The sequence below is a fragment of the Eptatretus burgeri genome, chromosome 6 (assembly GCF_056783735.1).
Source record: "Eptatretus burgeri isolate ZD-2024b chromosome 6, Ebu_testis_v1, whole genome shotgun sequence".
Classification (NCBI taxonomy): domain Eukaryota; kingdom Metazoa; phylum Chordata; class Myxini; order Myxiniformes; family Myxinidae; genus Eptatretus; species Eptatretus burgeri.
In genome coordinates this window covers 32,943,251-32,970,995 of record NC_140966.1, presented here as the reverse complement: position 1 = coordinate 32,970,995, position 27,745 = coordinate 32,943,251, and the positions used below count along the sequence as shown (strand labels likewise).

Genomic DNA, 27,745 nt, shown 5'->3' with positions numbered 1-27,745 from the left:
TGGCGGAAGGTGCGAGTCCGGCGAGGGTGTCACCTCGACCGAGCCGGGAGGCGTCTGAGCCTGGACTGTCTGGCGGCGCTGCCCGTCCGAGGCGGGTCAGAGTGCGGCCGCGGTACTTGGAGGATTATGAGTGTTGATGGGTTTCAGGTGGTCATGTTGTGATTGTCCTTTCATCGTGTGACGGGTCATTTTTACGAGGGGAGGAGTGTGCTGTGTCACGTGGTTGGGTTTTCGTATATCATGCCTCGCCCGCTAGGGGTGGCAGGAGTGTACTTCTGGTCGCGCAATAAAGCGGAGTTGATGCTGGCGCGCGTGCTTCTTGCATCCCACTGCACCTTGTACACTCTAGTGATCAACAGCTGTCTTGAACATCTGGAGAGAAGAATGAGATTTAAGAGAGTGTGGAAGTTGGCTCCACAGGCAGGAAAAAAGAGGAACTGAGTGAGGGTGAGCATTGGTTCTAGATTTGGGTAGTTTCCCCAGAAGGTTGTTCCTGTTAACCGCATGCGTCCTGTAGAAACCTGGGGGGTACAGAGCAAGGCGAGGGTAGAGGGTGCAAGACCAGAAAGGAGGCGGAAGAAGACAGTAAGACCACTTGTCAATGATGGCGAAGTGATCGGCCCCTAGACTCAGCATCATCGCGAGAGATTCCAATGATCCAATGAAGCCTTGGTTTCTACGGTCTCAAGTCGAGCAAGGTATGAGGCAGAGGTGCCAGCCCAGAGAGGAGAGCGGTCCTCCAACAAGCTGTGGATGAAAGCTTTGTAGGTGGATAGGAGCTCAGGTGTGCCAAGAAAGGAAATTGCATGATGGAGGATGCCCAGTCGACATCTAGCTTTGGAGGCCAACTTTGAAATGTGGTTTTCCCAAGAGAGATCATGGCTGACAGTGAGGCCCTCGAGTTTGAATGACAACTTCTTTCAAATGGGAGGGTTTGCGGTACGGTTCTTTCAGAGAGAGATAGTTAAGAGTGTGGGATGTCTCAGGATTAAGACATATTCCAAGTGTTTGATCAGTTTGTGATTTTGTCAAGGTCTGAAGAGAAGGAAGAAGAGGCTGCTGTCTGTCAGTCAGAAGGATGAGGGATGTCACAGCAGAGGGTGGAGTGATCCGCAAAGAGATAAAGAGGATTTTCCAGAGAGTCAGAAAGATCATTGATGAAGATTAGAAATAGCATAGGGCCTAAAACACTGCCTTGAGGTCTTCTAGCCTTGGCAGGAAGAGGAGAAGAAAGGATTCCATTGAGAGCGACATGTCTATGAAAGTTGAGGAAGTCGGTGATCCAAGGGTGGAGTTGGTCTTCAATCCTATAGGCAGACAGTTTGGAGAGCAAGGCAGGATGCCAGACTGTTTCAAAAGCTCGAGATATGTCCAGAGACGGTCCTGATCTCATGTCTGATATTGAGGGCCTCCATCCATTGTTGGGAAAGTAAAAGAGGCATGTCCAAGGTGGAGTGACCTGGTCTGAATCTGAATTGATGATGTGAGATGAGGTTGTTGGAGAAAAGGAATGATTTTATGTTAACTGCAATGACGATTCCATGGCCTTGTTGATGATTGGAAGTCAGCTAATAGGTCTGTTGTTTAGGGGATCCATTTATTTATTTTTTCTTTTTACCTTCGCCACCAAAGAAGGGCAGAGGTTATGTTTTCACATCTATCTGTTTGTCTGCTTGTTTGTCTGCCTGTGTCTGTGAAAGGGATATCTGAAAACATTGTGAATGGATTCAAACGAAATTTGGTGGATAGGTTGAGTGTGTTACAAAAACAAAAATATTAGATTTTGGTCTGGATACGAATCTGACACTAAGATTTTTCATTTAGTGAGTGATACGAATCTGACACTAAGATTTGGACACGAATCTGATACTAAAGTTTTTAAAATGATTCTTCAGCATCGAGAGATAGGATCCAAAACGATATATAGCTTGATATCTCAAAATGTTGTGGACGGATTCGGACAAAACTTGGTGGATGAGTTGGGAAGGTGACAAGAACAAACAGAAGAGCGATTTTGGAGGTCCAGATCAGTCATCAGTGGGATACAAAATGTAAACTGTTCAGCCTGGTGTCCAGAGATATGCGCTCTACCAAGTGCCGTTCAAGTTTATATAATGCTGTGACATTGGCCGATTTCAAAGCAGATGGAACATGACCCCGGGAAAATGATGGTGAGAAGAGCAGAAAGAGGAAGTGCCAGAGCAGCAGCACGTTTTTAGGACATGTGAGCTGATGCCGTCCGGTCCAGTTGCAGAGTCAGAGTCGAGGGTTGCCAGAAAAGTCAGATCTATGTCAAAACTAATCAGAACTACATAAACTGGAGAGTTCATCGAACATGATACCCCATGCAGTGTTCACGTATATACACTGTACTTCAATTTCAATAAAATGATGACTTTAAAAATCGTTCAAAAAAATCCAGAAGTTTATCACGACTGAAACAGTTTTATACACCACCCTTATCACTGTAATAAGACGACGTTGAGTTGCAGTTGAGGAGATGAATGCTTTATTGATACCCTCTCACTTACCACACCCTCTCATGCTACATATCGATATATCCAAGTAGTAATCCAAAAAAATGGAATCACCTGGGTAAATGAGGGACACTAAGTTATATTGAAAGCAATGGCTTCCACACAGTTGTGGCCCATGAGTTAATGAAGCAAGTAACATCACAGCATGCTTTGTGTCGTGCATACAAATTCTGCACAGGCCTGGTTGCCTATACTTATGGCTAGTATGGCTGCAAGGAGACTTCAGTGACTGTGAAAGAGGGGTGATTGTTGGGGCATGTTTGGCAGGAGCTTCAGTGACAAAGACAGCTCAATTTTCTGATGTTTCATGAGCAATGGTGTTTAAGGTGATGATGTCATGGAACTCCGAGGAAAAGACATCATCAGCAAAGGGAAACAGTGGGGGGAAGCGTATACTCCAGGATTGTGATATCGGTGCATTATTTTGAAGTGCAAGGCAAAGCAGGTGAGCAATTGCAGATCAATGGACTGTAATTTTCAACCTGGGGCGTGAGCAGCCAGTTTCATTAAAAATGGGTCCGGTTGAGTCCGGTTAGTTTTGGTCAATATTTTGCTGGTGATGCAGAAGATCGAGATTCTTCTTGTGTAGCATCATTTGCTGGAGGCACGGCTGTTCTGTAATGCAGTGCCTCCTTTAGGTTAGAGCAGGAATTTAGCCATGGTGCTGACAACTGCAGCTCACCTGCTCTTCGGGAAGGACACCGTGGATCCTTAATGTCCACCAACTATTGCTGTTTGGTGGGACGCCCAGTTTAAGGTCTATCCGATGGATGGCACACACATTGAGGCCTTGCCAATAGACAGTGATATAGTGACAACCCCTTATCCAATTCATGATGTTTAAAGAAATTAACAAAACAGTTTGAGCTTCTTTTTATGTACTTACACCAAATGTGACACTGTGTTGCTTCCTTTCGACTCCTGCGAAGCGCACAGATTCATTCGTTTCATTCTCTTTGTGATGATCCACAAAAGTGTCTGCAATAAATGGAATAGGAAAGACATTATTAATATTTAGGTCAGTGAGTTCACACCCTAACATAAAAGTCAATGTTAGAAATTAAACTCTTCGTTTTTTATATACGTCATCCTTATGAAGGATCTAAGGAATATCCAATCATTTAATTTTGTTGTATGGACAAAGGCTCAGGTCTAATGTTTAAACCATAGAAGAAAAAGAGCAATTGGAAATGGCAGAACTTCACGAGGACTTGTTTTTGTGGTGTTTGTTGTAGTTTTGTACGGTATATTTTGTGTGGTGTTTGTGTACTGGTGTGTTATGTAATTAATAATCGACATAACTAGAACCGCCACTTTATAACAGTGATGACCGGGTACCAAGATGTCCTGCTTTGATGCAACCCCGCTATGATTGGATACTTGGCACTGACCCATGACGTATATTATTATTCAATTGAATTCAGAATGTGACTGAAATAAATTCAATTCAAATCAAATAGAAGACCAAATACTGCAGGTACCAGGGGCAAATCCAGGAATTGGGTGGGGGGGTTCCAAATAACAGAAAATTATAAATTTTCCAAATAATTTCCAAATAAATTACTGTGAGCTGTTAGTGGTTTATCGTTTATTAGGTACTGTATTGACACAGTTTTTCTGAGGCTTCTGGCCTTTTTGTGGCACACTTTCGTGGGAGGAGTTCTGGGTGACCAGGGAACCCCTGGGTTTGCCACTGTGATGGTAAATATTTTTTTGTTGGGAGGGGGGGTTTCCGGGCAACCATTGGGTACTGTCCTGCATTGGAGTCATCAGAAGGAACCCGAACAAGCAAAAATGAAGTCATCAGGAGGAACCTGGATAGGATTCGAGTTTCTACTGCTCCTCCTCTACTTTTAAACCCATAACGACACAGCAAAGTGAGCTATATTCAAAATAATAATAATAATAATAACCCAGATCAAAAAAACAACAAAATGCTGGCTGCCAGATCATGCGTCCGATCAGGTTGAAATTTAAAACATGTATTCCCCATCACTACTGCATCATAATTGCGAAGTTTCTCATCGATCAATGAAGCATTTCAGGAGAAATATATTTTTTTAATATTTTCACTCAATCCAATATGGCTGCCAAATTATCTGTCCAATCAATTATTCGTGAGTACCCTGGTATCACCAAGGCTTGAAGAACATTTGTGTGAAGTTTTCCCTCAATCTCTCCAGCTGTTCTGGAGAAGATTTTTTTTATAGGTTTTTAGGGTAGGTCCAATATGGCTGCCAAACCATGTGACCGATGATGTCATGTGTGAACGTTTTGTTCCTCATGGAATGGCGGTCATACATGTGGTTTTGCCTCGATCTGTTCTGCCATTTCAGAAGATTTTTGAAGGTTATTTTATTTTTTTTGAACAATATGGCTGCCAAACCACGTGACCCCATGATGTCATCTTTTTTTCTGTGGATCAGTTTATCCCTAGATGACCCTCAAAAAAATTCATACTGATCAGATGTAGTGTTCTCTGTATGCAATTATGACATCATAACGAAGGCAACTATGACATCATAAGAAATCACACTTATTCCCCATGATGAGTACTTGCCATGTTCCATGTTTAATTTTTTTCCTTGGTGCGGTTTGAGAGATACAGAAGTCCAAAGTTTTTCCTTTTTTCAAACATGGCTGCCACACCACATGATTATGACGTCATAATTATCATTAAACATTCTGCATGAGTCGTCGCCCCGATGGTGAAAACTTTGTGCCAATCTGACAAGGACAAATGGTTGCAGAGAAAAACACTAAAGTTCTGTTCAGCCAAATGGAGACAGACAGGAAAACAAAGAAACATAAACAAAGAAACAGACCCAAAGAAACAGACCCAAATGCAATGCCCTCTCCTCTGGCACGGGTAAATATCTTTACCAGGATTAAAGATGAATATACCCCATAATCGAGGCCATAGAAATTGTAAGTGATGATAAGTCATTGCAGTTCTCACGCAGCTTTTATGCCAACAGGTGCCTCAACCAATGCCACAGCCCTACTCCACTCTCGAAACGACAACAATAATATTTAATAATAGTTCCTTTACAAGGAACTTGCTTATCAGCACAGGAGGAATCTGTTCAGACAATCAAAGACTACTCATTGCTCAATGGTTGCCAACCTATAGTTATTTGTTCATGCTCCATCCTTTTTGTAAATGCTGAGCGTCAAGCAGGGAAGCAGCACGTACCATTTTTAGTCTTTAATAGTCTTTGATATTGTTATGGGCCGGGGTTCGGCGGCGATAAACGACCACCAGAGGGAGCAGTGGAGTCGCCTCCCACCAAACACCCGGAATTTAGGTCGTGACTCTCAGACAACTCCAAAAGGTCACGGGTCACTTAGAGGACCGTGGTCGCCAATATTTCAACGGCGTGAGGTAGCCTCCCCACTTGTCTAATTCCAATTTACTTAAGTACTCACGCTGTCCAACTACCGGGGAAACCACACCCTCGGCTGACTTTGTCCGAATAGCGTCGCTATCACCGACTCGGATGTGGCGTAACCGAGCGGAAGTTACCAAAGCCGCGCCGGACCAAATGAACAATTTACGGTACGAACAGCTTTACTATTTCTCAATACGCACCATGCTAGGCCAATGAAGGAAAGCACGAACAACGAACTGGAATATTTAACAGGGGTTTATTTTACAAAGAATAATCGGGGAGGGGAGACACAGAGCAGAGTTATCACGAATAAAGAAAATGTAATTTACAAGGAAAGGAAAACACTTATACGATTATACTTACAGACGGGGCCCACGGACACGGACACGCACAAAATAAAATGGACCTCAATGGGTCTTCAGTCGGTAGAGCCGGGCCGGAGTACCTGTCCCACCTCGTGCGGTCACACCGACCCGAACCACCATGGTGGGACTCAAATCCACGACCTTGGCATTGTCAGCACCAAGATTGCAGACCGCTTGACAACGACCACAGACCGCGCCGCAATCGCCACCAGGACTGCAGACCGCTCTCGAACCATGACCGCCGACCGCTAATCGAGACCAAGACCGCAGACCGCTATCGCCACGATCCACGATCCTCTCTGCTGAACACTGGTCCAGACAACCACTCTACCCCTCTGAGGTGGGAGGGGTCTCTTGTCCTTGCCACTTTCCTCCTGATTGGACGAGGGGTTGTCGGATGACTCGTGGTCACCTCCCGATTGGCTGGGGCGTGCGTGTCATGCTCGCCCTTCGCTCATTTGCTGGAGGAAACGTCCATGCCCTGCCTTGGGGCGGAGCCTCGATCTGAGGCGATGGAGGCTCCGCCCACGCCTTCAGCCAAAAACACGTGGGCAATGGCGACTGGTGGAGTGCGGGAAGGTGGCGTTGTTGTTGTTGTTGTTGATGAGGATGTAATAAACCTGACTATAGAATAACTCGTAGCGCACGCATGCAATTTCCATTAGGCAGAAGGAGGGATTCTAACTAATAACACATACTTATCGAAATAACTGAACTACGGGGACTCTGAATGTTGAGTGCGCATGGTTTCCAGATTCGTAACAATATAACTCGGCCTGGGTTAGAACCGCCGACCTTCCACATTCAGAGGTGATGCTCCAAACCATTACACTACCGAATCTGGTAAATGATTCCCATTACCGTTCTGTGACGCAGGAAGAATTAAGCAAGACACAGGATATCCGTTGATACTTGCTGTATTCGAATATACAGGAAATAAAAGAACCTTAAAAGATACAAAAATACTATTCAGCAGAGATACATCACGGGTTGCAGATTGAATTCCTCAATCAATGGATGACATGATGCTTCAATGTTTACAATAAATACATTGAGTATGCAACCACAAATGCATCCAAATACAGGCCCTTCAGGCTTGACCCATGCAACCATGAGATATATCAGGGGCAGACAATGTCTCCCTGTTTGACCAGAGTACAGAGCGAAAATGAGAAGGCTGATCGATCTGTTCGAATCTCACATCAGCAAACAACGATTAAATCTCCCGTTTCCTGACGGTGATCAAGTCCACGAGCCCAAGGAAGACGAAACGGCGGCACCTTTCTGGACATGCCGGATGTGACATGCAGGAGGAAGCTGTGTCAGTCTCAAGCAGGATGTGATATTTGGGAGGAAACTCCGCGAGGCATACATGCTCGCAAATTAATCACTCACACTTCCTCGAGGAATACATTGGCTTTGACAAATGTGTTGTACAGTCCCAGTTGTAGATGATACTATGTGCTTGAAATGTATACTCTGAGCTTTTGTCCACGTTGCAAGAGGGATAGCACCAGGGGGTGCTTGAGAGAGGGGGTGTGTGTGACGAGGTCGGTATGGTCTCCATCAGGCAGAGCGGTGTGAACCGGCGAATAAAGATTGCTCTGTGCATGTGAACCAAGCTACGTGTCCACTGGTCTTCTATTAAAATAGACAAGGATTCTTTCATGGTGTGAGCAGTGGTGGGAGCAATCGTTCTGAGTTACGTCAACTGTGGATGCCAGAAAGAAAGGTGAGAAGCTTCTCCGGCTGAGTTCGGTCGTGTTCAAGTGGATGCTTCACTCTCGGGGATGGGTTTTACCCCTCCCATTGATTGGGTGCAAAAGCCTCTTTTGATGAGAGTAAGTACGTGGAGTCGAGGTGTTTATCTTGATCACTTGACCTTCGAGTTTATGTGAATGATTATGGAATCGGTTAAGCCACCGCAACAACTTGATTTGGAGGCCAGAAACATACCACGGGCATGAAGGCTGTGGAAGGAAGAACTGTTATTGTACCTCGATTTAGCCATGGCTGCTCAAGATGATAACACTAAGATCAAGATGTTATTGTATCTGGTTGGCAGTAAAGGGCGGGAGTTGTATCAGACTATAAAGCCAAGCGTGGAAACGCTTAAGAATGTGTAAAAGACATTTGAAACACATTGTAACCCACCCAAGAATGAAACGGTGGATCGCAACAGATTCTTGAAATGAATGAAGAAGAGGGAGAATCCTTTGAGGCAAACCTCACAGAGCTCAAGTTAATGGCAATAAATTGCAACTTTGGAAATTTGCAAGACAGTCTCATTCAGGATCGCGTGATCTGCATAATCAGGGAGTCAGCATTGAGAGAGATGCTCCTCCGAGAAAAATGACCTCACAATGATGATGTGCGTGCAGATTTGTCGCACATCAGATTTGTCAAAGAACCGGCTTGGGATCATTGATGGACAGGCGGTAAATGCATTGAAGGAGGAAAGGTAATGGCCGCCTTCATCAGATGATCAAGCTCGCTCAAAGTTACATAAGTGTTGCTATTGTGGAACCGCACATGAATTTGTCAAAGTGAAGTGCCCCGCATATGGACGCAAGTGCCACAAGTGTGGGAAGAAGAACCACTTCTCATCTCGATACAGAGAGAGACCAGTCCACACTGTGGATCAAGCAGACGACAGCTCTCGTGAGATGTCGGAATATGAACAGATAAAGGTCATGACTTTAGATCCAGAGAGAGTGGACATGGAGCAAAATAACAGACTGGAGGAGTCGAAATACCCAAGGTAGATCTATGTTACAATGGAAGTAGAAGGAAGAGAGATCCACTTTCAGGTAGACAGCGGTGCAACATGCAATGTTATTCCAAGGAAGTATGCCAGGAAGGTGTGGAATACTAACCAAGTTTTATCCATGTACAATGGTACAACAGTAGTCCCACTGGGGAAATCCAACCTCAAGATAAAAAATCCAAAAAAATGGAAGAAAGTACAAAGCAGAATTTGTAATAATAGGAGAGGACTGCATACCAATTCTTGGAAGCAGGGCAGCACAGCAAATGGAGTTGATAACTACGCACAGAGAACCTGAGGAGCGTATATGCCAGAACTGAAGAAAGTTTCCCTATCAACAAGAGACAACTGCTGGAGGAATTTGCAGATGTGTTCGAGGAGACTGGAAAGCTGGAAGACAAATACCATCTTATGCTCGATGGGAGTAAGAGGCCTGTAGTGCATCCACCAAGGCATATTCCAATTGCTCTAAAAGCAGAATTAAACAAGCTGACTAAAGGCCCAGTCACACCTTGACGTTTTAGCCAGCGATGGCCACGTATTAAAATGTATGTAAAACGCTGGCTTACGTTGAACTTTTGATGTTTTTTTTTAAAGATTCGGACGTATTCATAGCGACTTGGTCTTGTGTATAACGCATTAGTAACGGATACAGAACGTTTCGTTGTGTTATAGATAACTTATACCAACGAATGCTGAACCTGTTGTCGGCCTACACAACCGATGCCCAACGATAGTCTAACTTAGGCATAGCGCGTTGCACGCATCGCCGACGATGTCGTGACGTCGCCTATTAAAAGGCTGACGCACAACGATTCGAATCATAACTGCCGTAGAAATGGAAGTGACAACATCGCGGTCACACCTTGGCGATCTTGCCAGCGTATGCCGACCTAAGAAAAATGTGTCTAAAACGTTGGGGCACGTCAAATACGGTATGAGTAAGTTTGGTTTACGTGAGTACAACGCTAAAGTACGCTATCATACGTCGTAGTAAGTGGAGTACGTCAAGAAATTTTAAACATGTTCAAAATTTTACGACGTACTCGGCGTATGACACACGTTCCGCATGCGATGGGGATAAGTTTTACACACGATATGTGGACGCTTACACACGTCCACAAAGGCTACTTATAAGCTACTCGTAAGTCGAAACACGTCGCGGTAATGTCTTTTTTACGCGAAACTTATTTCTAACTTATGTTTGACGTGCTTTGAACCAATTCTTTACGTAGTCCCAACACACATCGACGTATGTAGACGTATTCCAATGACGTCTTCCGGTCGACAAAAAAAATAAATTAACGTGTTTCTAACTTACAACTGCCATATCAAGACGTGTTCCCAGCGGTTTTGGTAATTGGTATATAAAAATGCTGCTCATAAAAGGGGAACCCAACAGTGTTTTCGAGGCCTTTTTGAGTCGATGTCCATGTCAGCAGTAACAGTATCAGTATCAGTATCAGTATTAGTATTAGTATTAGTAGTAGTTTGTTCATGTTGGCAGTAGTAGGTGAGTGTGAGGGGGAGGGTGTGGGTTATGATGGATCGTCCTTGCGTCCGCGTGTCCACGGGTAGGAGACATCTTTTAACCACTGTTCGAAGTTCTTCGCGGCTAATTTTTTATGGGGCTGTTTCAACAATGAGCTATAGCTTGTTTTTACGATTTAGGTCTATTCATAACGGGTTGGACAAATGCACAATGAACTAATAATATGCATAGAGCGCGTTGATTACTTATAGATACGATATACCAACGAATAATTATCGTGAAGCCGGCGTTCACAAACTATGCCCAACGATAGCCTAACTTATCCATATCGTGCGGCAGTTTATCTTTGCCGGTGACGTGGGGTTTGCTATTCATAGGCTGCCACTCAACGATTTAAATGGCTGCATCTCCACTATTGAAAGTAGACGCTTGCACTCAACAATTGGATTTTTTTTACACTCAACGACTTTTAAACGGTACCACTCAGCTATTTTCATTGTTTACAATGAACGATTTAAATTGCTGTCACTCGCCTTTGTTTTTTGACGCTGGGGTTTGGAAATTTGAAGCGTTTCTTCTGAACGTGTTAAAACGCTCAAACTCGACTATTTTAAATAGACGCTGCCAATGGACAATTGGAATCATAGCCAAGCTAGACATCGAAGTGTGAACATCCTCGTCATGCCGAAGAAAAGTTTGAAGAATGCTGCAAATAAGTGTCCTGGCCATGGCCGTGGATGCTGACGCAAGGACGATCCATTATACCGACGTCTTTCAGCCTATGAGTAATTTAAAAGTAACGTCTGTCAACGTGTGGCAACGATCGCGTAACGTGCCAACAACACGTTAATCATAGGTTAGAAATAAGTTTCGGGTACGCTAAACATTACCTCGGTGTGTCTCAACTTATGATTAACTTACAAGTAGCATGTGTTGACGTCTGTCAACGATCGCAGACCGTGCATACAACTTGTGGCCAGCGTAGCGGAACGTGTGAGTCATACGCCGGCATACGTCGTGAAATTTCAAGCATGAAAAAATTTGAGGACAACCAAAAAGTACAACGTTTAAAGCCAGCGTACAACGACGTATGGCAGTGTTTTTCAGCGTGCTCTCAATGTTATCAAAACTTACCCATAACGTATTCAACGTGTGCCAGCGTTTTAGAAAAAAATTTCAAAAATCGGCATACGTTGGCTAAAACGTCAAGGTGTGACTGGGCCTTTAGGCAGGGATAATAGTCCCTGGAAAATTGCTGACCCCCTTGGTATCCAGCCTTGTGTGTGGAGGGATATCCAATGGGAAATTAAGAGTTTATTTGGATCCAAGAGACCTTAATCAAGGACGTAAGTGATGTCACTATCCAATGACTGCAATTGAGGACATACTGACAGAGCTGTATGAGGCAAAGGTGTTCAGCAGATTTGATGCCACGAATGGTTTCTGGCACATTGAACTAGATGAGGAGAGTTCATACTTGACCACATTAAACACCCCATATGGTAGATATAGATGGCTAAGGATGCCATTTGGGCTCTTGGTGGCCCTGGAAGAATTTCAGAGGAGACAAAACCAAGCAGTAGAGGGTGTGCAGGGAGTGAGTTCAGTCGCAGAAGACATCCTGGTGTTTGGGAAAGGAAATACACAGGCAAAAGCAGAGAGAGACCATGACAGGAAGGTGAGAACATTGATGGAGAGATGGAGAGAGCGAGACCTGAAGCTGAACAAGGAAAAGGTGAAATTCAAACTCAACGAAGTGACCTTCATTAGTCATGTAGTCACTTCAGGGGGTCTCAAACCAGACCCAGAAAAGGTGAAAGCGGTGGTGCAAATGCCAAACCCAACTGGTGTGTAAGGGTTACAGTGATTCATTGGGTTTGTTAACAATCTCAGCAAATTCCTTCCAGGCCTCAGTGACAAGTGCGAGCCCCTACACAGGCTGACACAGAAGAATGTCACCTGGTGGTGGTCAGAAGTACATGAGAAAGTTATGCAGGAGATTAAGATGCTGATTACTGCTGAACCAGTGCTCAAGTACTATGACCCATCGAAGGAGCTGACCCTGCAGGTGGATGCTTCTGACACTGAGCTTGGTGCTACACTGATCCAAGAAGGACATCCCATAGCATATGCCAGCAGGGCTCTATCTGATGCAGAAACCAGGTATGTACAGATAGAGAAGGAGCTCCTTGCAGTTGTTTTTGGATTGGAAAAGTTTCATTTGTACACATATGGGAGACAGGTGAAGGTGCAATCTGATCACAAACCGCTGGAGATCATTGCAACAAAGCCTCTCCACAGAGCACCAAAAGAGGCTGCAGAGAATGCTTGTAAGAATGCAATCATACAATGCTGAGATTCACGATGGGCCAGGCAAAGATTCACCAGACGAGATGGTATCATGCAACAACTCAAACTAATGATACAGACAGGATGGAAAGAGACACAACATGAGGTTGAACCAGTCCTTTGACCATACTTCCATGTGAGATGAACTGAGCACTCAGGGTGACCTGATCTTCAAGGGAGAAAGAGTTGTGATTCCCAAGTCAAGAAGGAAGGACATGGTAGAACGAGTTCACTCGTCTCATCTGGGGGTGAACAGATGTGTACGAAGAGCCAGAGAATGCATTTACTGACCCAGAATGAACGCTAAGGTTAAGGACTTTGTTCAGAAGTGCGAGACCTGCAGGTCTCTAGAGAGAGACCAGCCAAAGGAAACACTTCAACCCCATGACATTCCAGAGTAACTATGCGCAAAAGTGGGAGCAGAGCTTTTCCTCTTTGAGGGAAAAATGTACTTTGTAACATTGGAATAATTCTCAAGTTTCTGGGAGATTGACTTCCTTGAAAATATCCACTCATCAACCATCATTCGCAAACTTAAAGGACAATTTGCGAGATATGGAATCCCAGACATCATTGCATGTAGAATAATGTAAATGTGCAGCCAAAGCTGACCAATGCACAATCTCGGGTGGCTCCGTATCTAGAATTGTTCGGAATACATTATTCCAAATGTGTACCAATTTTGGTGCTTTTATGCAAATTTGAACAATTGGTTTGCTATGCTGCAGTACTACTGTTGAGGAAGGCAAAGGCAGCAAATTCAGATCCTTACTTGAGCATACTTGCCTTCCGCAACACTCCTACAAAATAAATGTTGAGCAGTCCTGTGCAAAGACTGATGAACAGATGAACCAGGTCCTTACTTCCAATTTCTGAAAAGCTCCTAAAACAAGAGGTGCAGAAAGGTGTGGGAGGTCGACTCAGGTCAAGTAAAAGCAGACAGGCATACCACTCTAACAGAGGTGCCAAAGACCTACTACCACTGAGAGTTAGAGACACAGTAAAGGTGAGGCCAACATCGGATAGACATCAGACATGGCAGAAAGCAGTTATAACTAGGCAAGTCTCACAACCACATTCATATGAAGTGATGACCGAGGAGGGTGCTAGGTACAGGAGAGACAGACGACATCTGAGAAAGACAGGTGAAATGGCTCAGCAGACTGAAGCAGATGTTGGGATATCAGAGGTTTCGCCACAGGCGCAGCAGAATGACAACATGGCAGATCAACAGGGGGCCTCCAGAGGACAACAGCCGGTGACAACGACATCAGGAAGAGAAGTCTGTCAACCCAAGTACCTAATGGATGACGTGCAAGAGTGAAGAAAATGTGGACGTTAATTGTGGAAAGTAAAGTTATCATACTGTGCAGTAATGAGTCGTGTATATGAATTTAGTACTTGGTAAATGTTGGTTTTGTTAAATGCTTATGAGTCTCGGTACAGTGAACAATTTTCAAATTAATTGTGAAAGGAGGGATGTAAGAGGGATAGCACCAGGGGGTGCTAGAGAAAGAGTGTGTGTGATGAGGTCGGTGAGGTCTCCATCGGGCAGAGCGGTGTGAACCGGCGAGTAAAGATTGCTCCGTGTCCACGAGTCTTCCATTGAGAAAGACGAGGAATCTTACACGCGCGACAAGTTAGTCGAGTTGCACGAGCCTCGTTTCCTGTGATAAACGTCTTTTCCCACCAACACGTGTTCTTCTTCTCAACCACGATATCTATATTTTTTCTTCTTCAAAATAATTATTTTTCTGAGGTGTTTAGTCTGTTCTGTGCCTCATCCACACCCCCCCTCCCTCCACCGTCTCACCCCTGCTCATACAGTGCAGCATTTCTCTGTGTATTAACAAGCGTTCTAATCTCCCATCCCATGATGTTTATCTCCATTTGTCAAAGTTAGGAATATGTAATCAGGAAAAACATCCACTCCACTCCTCAAGGCTTCATGACCCACTTTCTGCATCCCTCCTCACCCCTTGCACTCAAACCTTCTCCCGCACTCCACACACTCAACCATTCCCCCTCACCCCACTCCTCCCAAAGCCTCACCTTCCCCCCCCCCGCAAAGCCTCGCTCCCCATCCTGCACCATCCCAATACCTCCTCCTCCCCTATTTCTAACTATGTGGACCTCAAACATCTGAGCTCTCTGCTCTAACCTGACAGATCTATCAATCCAGGCCACTGCCAATAAAGCAGATATCATCTGTTTAACAGAATTGTTCCTTTTACAGGATGTCCCCGACTCCTTAGTGTCTCTCCCCCGGTTACTGTGTCCTCCGATTTGATAGGCCTGAACCATGCCCTGAACCATACTTCACATCAATAATTGAATTTCACACTGGCCTTGTACTGACCTTATACCTCCCAAACCCCAGAAGTGACTCTGGCTGCGACTTCCCCTCCGCTCCCACCTCTTGTTCATTGGTGTGTTGTACCATCCTCCTAATAGTGACGACTCCACTCTCAGCCAAAACTTTTAATCACTCATCCCAACTCTCTCTTCCTCATATGTGGCGATTTCAATTGTCACCATGCAACTTGGCTGGGTGTTGGTACCACTCTCACCAGCTATGGCACTTCAGCAAATGACTTCTGTGACTCCATGTGTTACGGACCAGTGAGAAATCAGTTTGCAAACATCAATAATGTTTAATTTGCCCCTCAGATTTTTGGAAGATAAAGCTTAAAAGAAAGGCTCTCAAATGATGAATGACATCGTGTTGCGGACCAGTATAACATGTAATTGTGAAAGAATTGTTTTCCGGAAAAGGAATTCAGTGTTTTTGGGTGAAGAAAGTTGTTTTGGTTGTTGATAGTCTGGTTGGCTCACAATGACATTTGCCAAGGCTGAATTGGCCTCGACAAGGACAGGAACATGAAATAAGAGAAACCAATGGTGCCTCACCAATGACAACACGAGATAAGAGACACCACCAAAGGCTGCCGTGGCCTTGAGAGACCACAACAAAACAAAGATAAAAGGCTTTCTGGCAGTTTGAAAGATAAACAATGCACCAGCAGTTCACATAAAGAAGGAGAAAGGAAAAATGTAGGAGAAGGAATGGAGCAGACAAAAGGGGGAAAGGTATTCTGAGCTGTGCGATTTCATGTGGTGCAAGAAAGACACATTCTCCAGAGCTGCTGCGCTGAATTTCATGCGGTGAAATTTATTTGACAACCAACTCAAACAGTAAAAGACGAACCAGAAGTCCACTGTATGCAAACCTGGGCTGGTTATTTATTATCCTACCCTTCTTCCTGCCCATTGTACACTGAATCCTGTGATGAGGCAGTTGCTCTGAAACAACTTGCCTTCTCTACCTGGAAGACAAGCCCAACCAAGCGCAATGTCAGCGCATTTCAAAAAGTCCACAACAAGTTTGTGTCCACTCTCATGAGGGCTAGAAAACAACATCTGTAGTCGACTCCACTTATGAGAAGTCCAATTGTGTTCTTTCTGAGGTGTTATGTTCCTTCCAATTATGTTGTTGTTCTTCTTGTTGTTGAATTGCTGGGAAGGGACATCATAATATATGACGAAGTAGCATGGTGACATGAGAGGGGAGACGCCATCTTAACAAAGTTGGAAATTATGTGAACGCTACGTGCTGCAGAATAAACGGATTTGTGCCTTGCAATCAATCGCATTGTTTTGCATCTGTTGAGCGACATAACAAGGCCGAATGCCTCAATTCTGTGATTGTGTCCCTAATATATATATATATATATATATATATATATATATATATATATATATATATATATATATATATATATCTCTCTCTCTCTCTCTCTCTCTCTCTCTCTCTCTCTCTCTCTCTCTCTCTCTCTCTCTCTCTCTCTCTCTCTCTCTCTCTCTCTCTCTCTCTCTCTCTCTCTCTCTCTCTCTCTCTCTCTCTCTCTCTCCACCCTTCCCTGTTGATCCGAACTGCTTCTGTAGCCTGTGTCTTTTGCACCTGAGAAGGTGGAGAAGGTTCTTTCAACCCTCGACTCTGACTCTGCTATTGGACTGTATGGCATCAGCCTATGTGTCCGAAAAACATGCTCTGCTGCTCTTGCACATTCTCTCTGCTCTTTTCACCATGTCATTGTATTACGTTGTCTTCCCTTTGCTTGGAAATCTGCCAAAATCCCTGCATGATATCAAAAAAGCACAAAAAATTATCCTCTCGACTGCAGAACTCTCAGCTTACTTCCTTTCATTAGCAAAGTCATGGAATCCGTCATCGCAGTTGATATGAAATCCTTCCTTCTCTCCAACAACCTCATGTCAGATCACAAATTTGTTTTCAGAAACGGTCACTCCACCTTGGACATGCTGCTTCTACTCACCCGACAATGGATGGTGGTCTTCAATGTGAGATATGAGATCAGGGCCATCTCTCTGGACATATGCTGTGCTTTTGATACAGTCTGGCATCCTGCCTTACTCTCCAAACAATCTGCCTATGACATCAAAGCTCAACTCCACACATGGCTCACTGACTTCCTCCACTCTCATGAGCAATATGTGGCACTCAACAGAATAATGTAATCTCCTCTCCCTGTCATGGCTGAAGTGCCCCTAGGCAGTGTTCTGGGCCCAGTCCTATTCCTGATCTTCATCAATTATCTCTCTGACTCTGGAAAATCCTCTTTATCTATTTGCTGATGAGGCCACCCTCTATTGTGACATCCCTCATCATTGAGACATGAAGGCTGTAGCCTCTTCCCTCTCTTCAGCCCATGGGAAATCACAAGCTGGTCAAACACTTGGAATATGTCTTTCAACCCTGACAAATCTCACACTCTCACTATGTCTCTCTGAAAGGACTGAATGGCAAACACTCCTATCTACTTTCTTAACAATCCTCCTGAGGAAGTTCAGTCATTTAAACTTTTGGGTCTCACTGTTAGCCATGATCTTTTATGGGCAAACCACATATCAAAGTTTGCCTCCAAAGCCAGCTGACGACTGGGCATCCCCTGTCATTCAAAGTCCTTCCTTGGCACACCTGAACTCATATCCCCCTAAAAAGCCTTCATCCACAGCTTGATGAAGTACTGCTCTCCCGTTTGGGCTGGCTCCCATGCCTCACATATTGCTCAGCTTGATTCTATGGAAACCAAGGCCTTTATCGTTATTGGAGTCTCCACAATGAAGATGAGTCTATGGGATTATCACTTCCCTCATTGCAGTGGTCTCGCTGTCTCTGCTGCCTCCTTTCTGGTCTTGTACCCTCTTCTCTTATCGTGCTTTGTCCCCCAGGTTTCTGCAAGGCTCACACGGTCCATCATCAACCCTCTTCTGGTGAAACTTCCGAAATCTAGGATCACTGCTCACCTCCACTTGTTTGTTCCTCTTTTGTCCCACTTGTGGAATCAACTCCCACATCCCTCTTTTGTTCTGCCTGTAGAATCAACTTCCACAACCTCTTCATTCTTATTCATCCCTCCAGTTCTTCAAGACAGCTGTTCACCACCATCTCAGATCGGCCCCAATCCAAAACCATGATCTTTTCTGCCCTCGTCAACCCCACTCAAATCCCTCCTCTCTCCAATTTTCCAGTTTCCTCTCCTTGGAGTTTCCTTCTGTATCCATCTTGTCCACCCCATGCATCCTCTGTATCCATCATGTCCACCCCATGCATGCATGTTTTGTCCTGTTTTTGTCTGTTACTTCCTGATCCTTTCAGTGTGCGAGCTCTTCCAGATGGTTATATAATTTCCTGATCCTTTCTTCCATGAGCCTCTACTATGTATAAAAAAAAACCAATTAAAAAAATCAACGCATTCTTTCCAATCATCCTGCTTTTATCTACTTTTATGCCATATTACAAACTTTTAGATCAACCCTCATATTATTTCATTAGCTTTGACATTCCCCTCTCAAGTTTAATGAAACTACAAATTTCTCATTCTGAATGTATCCTCTTATTCAAGCAGTTCTAATTTCAACCAAGTATTGATCTCTTCTTCACAAGAAATGGTAACAGGGTGTTTTGGAAATAGTTGGCGCCTTGGCCAAATCCGAAACTCCTGCCCTAATGTGCAGGGACACCATATCAGTGACACAGCCACGTGTCAATAGTGTTGCAAACAAAGGCCAAATTCGCAATTGAATCCTAGTTCAATCTATATTCACTGAATAAAAATATCAACAAGTGTATATCGATCTTGTCCACCCCATGCATCATTTCCTGCCCCTCATTGCCCCTCACACCCACTCTTTGTCCAAGTCTCCCTCTATTTTGTCCTTTAACCCTGCTGTTGGTATTTCCCCCTCTCTATATTGTTACTTTTGTTCTGTTGCGTCCACATCCATTCAGTCTTCTCGCTCTTCCACGAGCCTTGACTCTGTATGCAAAAAAAAGTGTCTTGACATTTATATTTCATTGATTTGCTGTTATATCACCTGAAACACTTGTATCGCTCTCAACAGAAAAGCCATTAGCTTACGTTGATCCATTAGCTTAAGTTAATCCGCTAGCTCAAGCTGTGCATTTCACTTGATTATATAATCACGGAGCGGCTCATCTGCTTCTTGTCATTTGGGAATGATGCCCCATCCTTTGTAATTCCTTGACAGAATCGGAAATCGATCGAGTGCCGCCATGCTGAGCCACGGGTTAGCTCTTCTCACCAAGTGTTATTTCTGCAGCCTCCAGAGGTCTTTCAGTCGAAATTTTTGGGAATGCAATGGATCACGTGTGCAGCCTCATACGATTCCTATGAGACAACTACAAAACTTCTGTTTATCCTGCGGTCATACTTTGTGACCACCTGTATCAGTTGTTTTTTTTTAACTAAGAGTAAAACTCAATATTGCTGCATGACCTGATAATCTTTCCATCATGTGGATCTCTGTTGTTTTTTACATTCTACGACCATCTACTTAAAAAAAAAAACAAAGAACTGCGCATCCTCAAAATCACCTGGATCAGGAGCAACAGTCACTCAAAACCCCTGCAGACCCTCTGAGACCCTTTTCTTTTTTAATGCCATGAACAAACTTTGGTACATCATGGGTGACGAGGGTTGTGGTCAAGTTTCATCGAAATTGTGTGTCGTTTCGGAGAGAGTAAATACTGTACCTATTTTGGGGGGTTCAACACCCCCCCCCCATCCATAGATTTTAATGTGGTCAATACACTTTGGTACTTTATGGGTTATGAAGATCGTTATCAAGTTTTGTCAAAATCATGTATGTAGTTTCGGAGAAGAGAGCAAATCCCAATTTTTTTAATGTCTTAATTTGGGGGGGTGTCAAAAAAACCCCAGTAGACCCCCTTAATGAGCACAGATTTCGATGCGGTCAATACACCTTAATTAGGCATCAGATATGAAGTTCATGGCCAAGTTTCATCAAAACCTTTTGGTTTAAGGAATAACGACTGAAGTGTTTATGGACTGATTGACTGACTCACTCACTCACCTTTGTTCATTGCTCGATCACATAAGCTCACCTGACTGAAGTCCAGGTGAACTAAAATGACTTAAATGAAATTAAATAATAATGTCAACACAGTAGGTATAATTTGACATGAGACATTTGTTTTCTTCCCTGCATGGCCAAATCATTGTGCTTTAATGAAAATTAATTTTCTTGCAGAAGATATATATTTATGTAGAGTCCATATAAAAAATACACCCGTGCGGGAGTGCCGGTCATCTCTGCGAGAAACAAGCATGAGTTCCTGTTACTAGGGTGTAGTGTTCTCGGGTCAGGAGGAATTTTTGGCCAACTTTGAAGTCACGTGACGCGAAAACGAAAGCGAATATCGAAAATCCGGCCCGACCAAATCTAGATATTGTCCCATAGATTCATATGCCACAATCAAATTCAAGATAACTTAAGAAATGTAGGAGGAGATAGATTTTGAAAATCGTCATTTTGCAACTACATGAAGCAGTTTTCGCAAAATTCAAAGTCACGTGACGTGTACGTATTCGAAGATATCGGTATTCTTTCGAATGGACATGAAAGACAAGGTCAGCTGCTATGCAATGACACCATTCACTAACTTTTACCATGCCCAGTAGAGAATATATAGCCTCCTGAAGGTAGGGCAGTTTTTGCAAACTTTGAAGTCACGTGACGCGAAAACGAAAGCGAAATTCGAAAATCCGTCCCGACCAAATTTAGATATTGTCCCATACATTCATATGCCACAATCAAATTCAAGATCGCTTGAGAAATGTAGGAGGAGATAGATTTTGAAAATCGTCATTTTCGCATTTTTTGCCAACTTTGAAGTCACGTGACACAAAAACGAAAGCGAATATCGAAAATCCGGCCTGACTAAATTTAGATATTGTCCCATAGATTCATATGCTACAATCAAATTCAAGATTGCTTGAGAAATGGCGGAGGAGATAGAGTTTGAAAATCGTCATTTTCGCAACTTCAAAGGCCTCGTGGCCTTGACCTTGACCTTCGGTGACCTTGAAAGTCATACCATCGTGTACGTCTCATCGACCTCTATCAGAATCACTAATGACCAGATCTCCCGCTTCAACTTCATTGTGAACAGACGGATGGATCGAAGGACATCGAAACCCATATTATTAGGTCATGCTCGAAGAGATGACCTAAAAAGGGGTTCGGGACTCGTCGCAAGGGGAAGCACTCAAGTGCTTCAAGTGCTTCCTGAGGCCGCCGACCACATATAACTCCAGAGTCCAGGGACTGTAGTTCTTACGCAGCTGTAACCGCTTGACTTAGACTACTGGTCTAGCAGGGTTCCACTTCAATGTTTCCACGATACCTTCCTGTTGGCATGGCAACCAAACTGGAAGCCATGCCCTCGGCGCCACACCTGGTGATCTTCTGCCGAGAGGAACAGATAGATGCAGCACCGGCTAACAGAGCAAATCAGTTGGGGTGCAACTTCCTATCTAAGTACGCTTGTCCACTGTGTCGAACCAATGAAGGAAAGGACAACTGAGACAGATTGGAAACAACAACCAACAATTATTGATTTACACACACACACAAGCAATCATTTTTTAAAGCAAGTACAGTACTTACAGGCAAGAAAGCAACAGGCCCAAAAAGAGCAGATTTAACTGGAACACATACATTCTTTCTTATACAATCTTATTTACACAAAGGACACATGGCCATCATTCAATCTGAGGAGGAGAAGGAGAAGGAGAAGGAGAAGGAGGGGAGGAGGAGGAGGAGGAGGAGGAGGAGGAGAAGGAGAAGGTGAAGGAGAAGGAGAAGGAGAAGGAGAAGGAGAAGGAGAAGAAGAAGAAGAAGAAGAATAGGAAAAGAAAAGTACGGAGTGTGGAGTCGACTCTTTTTCCCTCATCTCACACAGCCCAATGGGGCTGTACCAGTTCAAATAAGGTGGGGAATGAGGTAGGGGGGAAATAATGGGGAAGATGGGCAGTGATGACACGATGTGATGGGACAAGGAGTGGCATCTCTGACGTATCCAGACCCACTAGGTAAGTCCTCTCCAGCGTGCAAGATATGCGACAGCAAGCAGCTCTCCATTTCTGCTGGGCCTCCGTGTCCAGCAGCTCCCCACGAACCAAACTGCGTTCTGGGTTTCTCTACTGCCCTCCTTCACATTGTGGGCTCCCTCCCTCTCTTCACACACTCAGTGCACACCTCTGCCCCTCGCAGGCCAAGATTTTTGGTGTCTCTGTCCGTCTTCTCCTCAGCTGCTTCTTCTTCTTCTCTTTCGATCTGGATTTCTCTCCTGAACACTCCTGTCTTCTACCTCCTCATATAGCTTTCTCCACCATGGCTCATGTGAGCCTCTTCCTCATTGGTCCATATCCCATGTGGGCGGGTCCACGATGCAGCTTCTGGGAAACATCACTGTCTGAGGGAACTTTCGATGCAGCCCCACCATGCTATTAGTGCATGAAAGACACCGCGTGCACCCTCTAGCCCCTCCCTCATCCATAAAACTCCTCTTTACAGTGCTCCACTGCATCCTGCCTGCGAGATGTGCCGCACCCCACCATGTACGAGAAAAGCATGGCACTTCGTGCCACGAACATGCATGTAAGAAATGTACACAGTCCCATGTGGTGAAGGTAATCCGATCAACCCGAAGGATTCATGACCAGAGATGGACTGAATGTGTACCATGAAATTAAACAAAATGCAAATGGAGTAAAAACAGAGAGGAATGCAGCTGGACCGAGGGATGACTGAACTGCTGCGGGGTTGAAGATAAGATTGATGGGGTGAAGGAGGGATTATCGAAATGAGGTTTGGTGAAGGGGGTCATTGGGGGATTGTTGAAATGGACTGATGGTGTGAAGGAGGGATTGTTGAAAGGAGCAGCAGGTGGAGAAGAAACAGATCGATGGGATGAAGGAGGGATTGGTAAAAAGAGCAGGGGGGGAGGGACCGATGGGGGATTGAAAGTAGTAGAGCGGAGGAGAAGACATTATACTGGAAAAACACGAACTAACCTCAACGCATACCACCCAAATAACCCTTAGACAAGGGGTCAAGGACTATCTACACATACACTGAAGAAATAACTGATCCTCAGGTTGCTTACGTGTCCTTGTATGCTCTCCCCTGGGGTAAATTTACAAAACCGTGACAATATATTTTACTTCTGGCAGGCATCTTCTTCTTCCTCTTTGTCAAGCTCCACGAAACACCATGATGAGCTATTTACACACGTGAACATGGCATTTGTTCAAGGAGGAAAACCCCCTTGATACGAAATTTTTATGGAGCAAAAAAATGGAGCAAAAATCTCCACAAATCGACACCGCTCCGCTGTCAACCCGAACAGCTTGCAACAACATCTGCACCAGGGGACTTGTGGAGCACCAGTGGAGCCCGCACCGCCTCCCCTGGTGGTGTCCCTTTCCCACCTATAGAAAAAAAAAGAAACAAAAAAAACGATTTGCCACCTTCCGGGCCACACGACGTGGGCCAATATCTGCTGGGATAATATTCGTATTAATATTGTTTTGTAATAACATTAATCCATCCATCCATTGGGACCATACTCTGTGCAGAGTGTTGGTGTTGCCAAAGCAGTCTCCTTGGCTATTGGGCACAATCCTGGATGGGTCGCCACTCTGACACAGGATACCAGCAAGCTGGTACTCATTTTGCCGACTTCGGAAGGATGACAGGCAGAGTTCACCCCACCTGGTATTAATTCAACAGACGAGTGGGGTTTGAACTCAGGATCATATGATCCCAAGTCCACCACCCTATCCATTAAGCCAACACCAGGCAATAACATTAATATTATGCTATTATCATCAGTGTTGTTATTCGGCTTCCAAGCAATACATTGGTTGGAAACCTATTGTTCTTGTTAGGATTATTATTATTATTACTTTTGTTATTAGAAGCGGTCTTGGAAAAACGCCACGATTAGTTATCTTAACACGGATATACACCTGAACATGGACTTCACCGAAGGCAGAACACCCTCTTGTGGAGGGGTCATATGAAGTCGATACAACCTCCATCGTGTGACCCTTAGTCCATCTTTTAAGTTTGGTTGAGATTGGTTAATAACCACCGAATGTATCATAGTCAAAAGCAGTGAGACAGACAGACAGACAGACACCAAATTGTGTATTTTAGTACGATTGTATAATTTTGTAGCATCAATCATAATACCGGTATATATTGCATTGGAGTGGCGACCCGTCCAGGACTGTGCTCCTTAACCAAATTAATCTGCCTCAGTAGCCTTATGTGCCTCATGGCGTGAAAGGAATGGTAATTGTTAATCTTCCATCATAATAAATGTCAGTGTGTGTCAGGCAGTCAGTGTGTGTGTGTGTGTGTGTGTGTGTGTGTGTGTGTGTGTGTGTGTGTGTGTGTGTGTGTGTGTGTGTGTGTGTGTGTGTGTGTGTGTGTGTGTGTGTGTGTGTGTGTGTGTGTGTGTGTGTGTCCTCAATAACTCCAAAACCATGAAACCGAGCAGCCCCCAACTTGTCATGCGTACTAATGAGAACTTCAAGGGAGTGTATGAATGAAAACTGGGTATTTGGATAAAGTTAAACACCCCTTTTGAAGATATAATTAACGGCTTACCTTCATGAAAGGTTCATCATTGGTCAGCCCAACTTTGCCTCACAACGTTCTCAGCTTCCATTTTCATTCGGTGTATTCAAAAATCTCTTGCCTTGGGAACACGATCGACTCTCTTGGACTAATTAAAGCATGGAAGCGAAATATTATTTTTGATTTGAGAATAAGATCTCGTGTACTAAATAAGTGTCAAAATCTGGAGTGAAATTTGAAAACTTTAATGAACGACCGATATGCCAAGCATTGGATTGTTGGCCCATGAACAGGGAACGTGAGCTGGTATTGGATAGTTTGGTTATACGAAACACCACACAAAGATGTCTCGAGACACTTTTTTTTTCTTTCAGCAAATGAACACATTTAAGCAGTCAGAACTGCTGCTTAGCTCAATTTCAGCAGTTTAAATTTTTTAATTCAGCTCTTGTTAAGAGATTTTAGAGCGAATCACATTTTAGTTGCGAATAAGTAAAGGCATGAACACCAGCTGGAGACGGCCAGAGACTTGTGAGGGGGTAAAGGGTTTGGGAAGTGGTAAGCATGAGGGGAGAGGAAGGGAAGGCAGGTCAGGGCAGGTATGGGAGCATGTGCCAGAACAGCACGTCGCTGCGTCCACTTTCCGCCGGTACTCCAGGGGCCTCCGTCTGGCCATCCCCCAGGCAGATGCCAGGCCCATCCCCATCTCCTTGAGATGATGGTCAACCTGTTGCAACCATGAGGCACGTGGTCGACCCACTGGCCTCCTCCACTCATGAGACTCCCTCGCTGAGAGAATCTGGTGAGCAGGATCAGAGTCAGGAAAACGAGCCACATGTCCATACAGCCGCAACTGACGCTCACGGACCATGCAGGTAACAAATCTCATCCGAGTCTCTCTCAGCAACCGCTCGTTGGACACAAAATCCGACCAGCGATAGCCAAGGATTCTCCGAAGAGACCTGGTACCAAAGGAATTAAGTCTCCGTCTCAGATCCTTGGTCAGAGTCCAAGTCTCGCACCCATACAGCAAGACTGGAAGTACCAAGGACCTGAAGACTCAGACTTTCGTCCTCCCGCACAGGTACCGGCAGCGCCACACCCCATGATCCAGTGAATCCATGACTCCCCAGGCCCGACCCAGACGTCTATTGACCTCTGACTCGCAGCCAGCAGAGACATGAATATCACTGCCAAGGTAAGTGAATCTCTCCACGACCTCAACATCCTCACCACAAACAGACACAGACAGGACAGCAGCATCCAAGATGTCACCGAAAGCCTGGATCTTAGTTTTGACCCAAGAAACCCGTAATCCCAACGGCTCCGACTCCTCATTCAGCACCTCGAGGGCCCCCAAGAGGATGTCTAAAGTCTCCGCAAAGATGACTGCATCATCTGCAAAGTCAAGGTCCGAGATCTTGACATTCCCAAATGACGCACCGCAACTTGATCTCTCCGACATCCTCCCTAGAATCCAGTCCATACAAGTGCTGAAAAGTGTGGGGGCAAGTACACATCCCTGACGAACTCCAGTAACAACTGGAAATAAGTCAGAGATGGTACCACCACACTTCACAGCACTCTCAGTACCAGAGTAGAGTTCAGACATCAAATCGATCAGTTTTGGTGGTCCCCACGAAGACCAAGAATCCTCCAGAGGACATCCCGATTCACTGAATCGAACGCTTTACAGAGATCAACATAGGCTGCAAGCAGCCCCTGTCGAAACTCTCGTCTGCGTTCGGTGAGGACACGAAGTGCAAGGATACGGTCAATCGTTGACCTCTTTGGTGTAAAGCCTGACTGCTCTGGACGCTGGTGCTCAAGCAGATGGTGGCGAACCCTATCGAGAATTATCCGAGCAAAGACCTTGCCCGGCACTGAGAGTAGCGTCACCCCTCAGTAGTTGTCGCAGTCTTGGCGATCACCCTTCCCTTTCCAGAGAGGGACAACAAGGCCCCTCTTCCAGTCAGTTGGGATGATGCTTGTGTTCCAGGCAGAGCACAAAACTGCATGCAACGACACGAGTGCAGCATTTCCACCAGCCTTGAGAAGTTCGGCATGGATGCCACAGATCCCTGGAGCTTTGCCCCGTTTGAACTGGTTCACCGCAGCCCGTGTTTCCACAAGCGTAGGTGGACCACAGTTCATTCGAGGGTCAGCAACAGGGATTGTAACACCCTTGACGTCCAACTCGACAGTTGGGGGATCAGCCTGGTACAACAGCTCAAAGTAACCAGCCCAGCGGGCCTTCACTTCAGACTCCTCTGTCAAGAGCCTACCACTCTCTGCTCGAACTGTAGTGCTCCGAGGGATGGGCTTGGATGAACGTAATGCGCGAATTCCCCTGTAAGCGGGACGAGAATCACCTGTCCACAGGTGATGCTCTACCCCCTCACAGATTCCTCGCACATAGGCCTCCTTGTCCACCCTCAGTGCACGTACAGTTTTACGCCTCAGCTCCCTGAACAGCTCAGCTCTGCCATTCAGCCTGGCCCTGCGACTCTGGTCAATGGTATCCAGTGTCCCTTGAGAGACAAAATTCTTCTTTGCCCTGCGGTGAGCTCCAAGGCATCCACCGGCAACATCAAGGACGGTGGTCTTGAAGGCGCTCCACAACTCTTCAGGACCCCCCAAAGCACCCAGACCCCCAAGTGTCCACTCAGCCTGTTCGCAAACTCCTCAGCTACTCTCTCATCCCTGAGCTTGGCAACATCCAGCCTCAGCTGGGATGGTACCATTCTCCAGGATTTAAGGTGCAGCTTTAGAGTTGCTACAACAAGCCTGTGGTCAGTATTGAGGAACTGAGCACTCCGGTAGACCCTGCAGTTCTGGATCATCCT

The 27,745-nt window shown here is 45.0% G+C and overlaps 1 protein-coding gene across 2 annotated transcripts in view; it reads right to left on the bottom strand.

The window, feature by feature from the left end:
- The window catches only part of LOC147024514 (beta-1,4-N-acetylgalactosaminyltransferase 3-like), a 352,417-nt gene that overhangs the window by 308,961 nt on the left and 15,711 nt on the right, over positions 1–27,745 (bottom strand). For both annotated transcript variants that reach the window (XR_015059072.1, XM_085884517.1), the window contains exon 2: positions 3,424–3,515. Coding sequence is in view for 1 of the 2 variants with exons in the window: in XM_085884517.1 (XP_085740643.1) it covers positions 3,424–3,515 (92 nt within the window). In the remaining variant the exon portion in view is untranslated. The remainder of the gene's footprint in view (positions 1–3,423; positions 3,516–27,745) is intronic.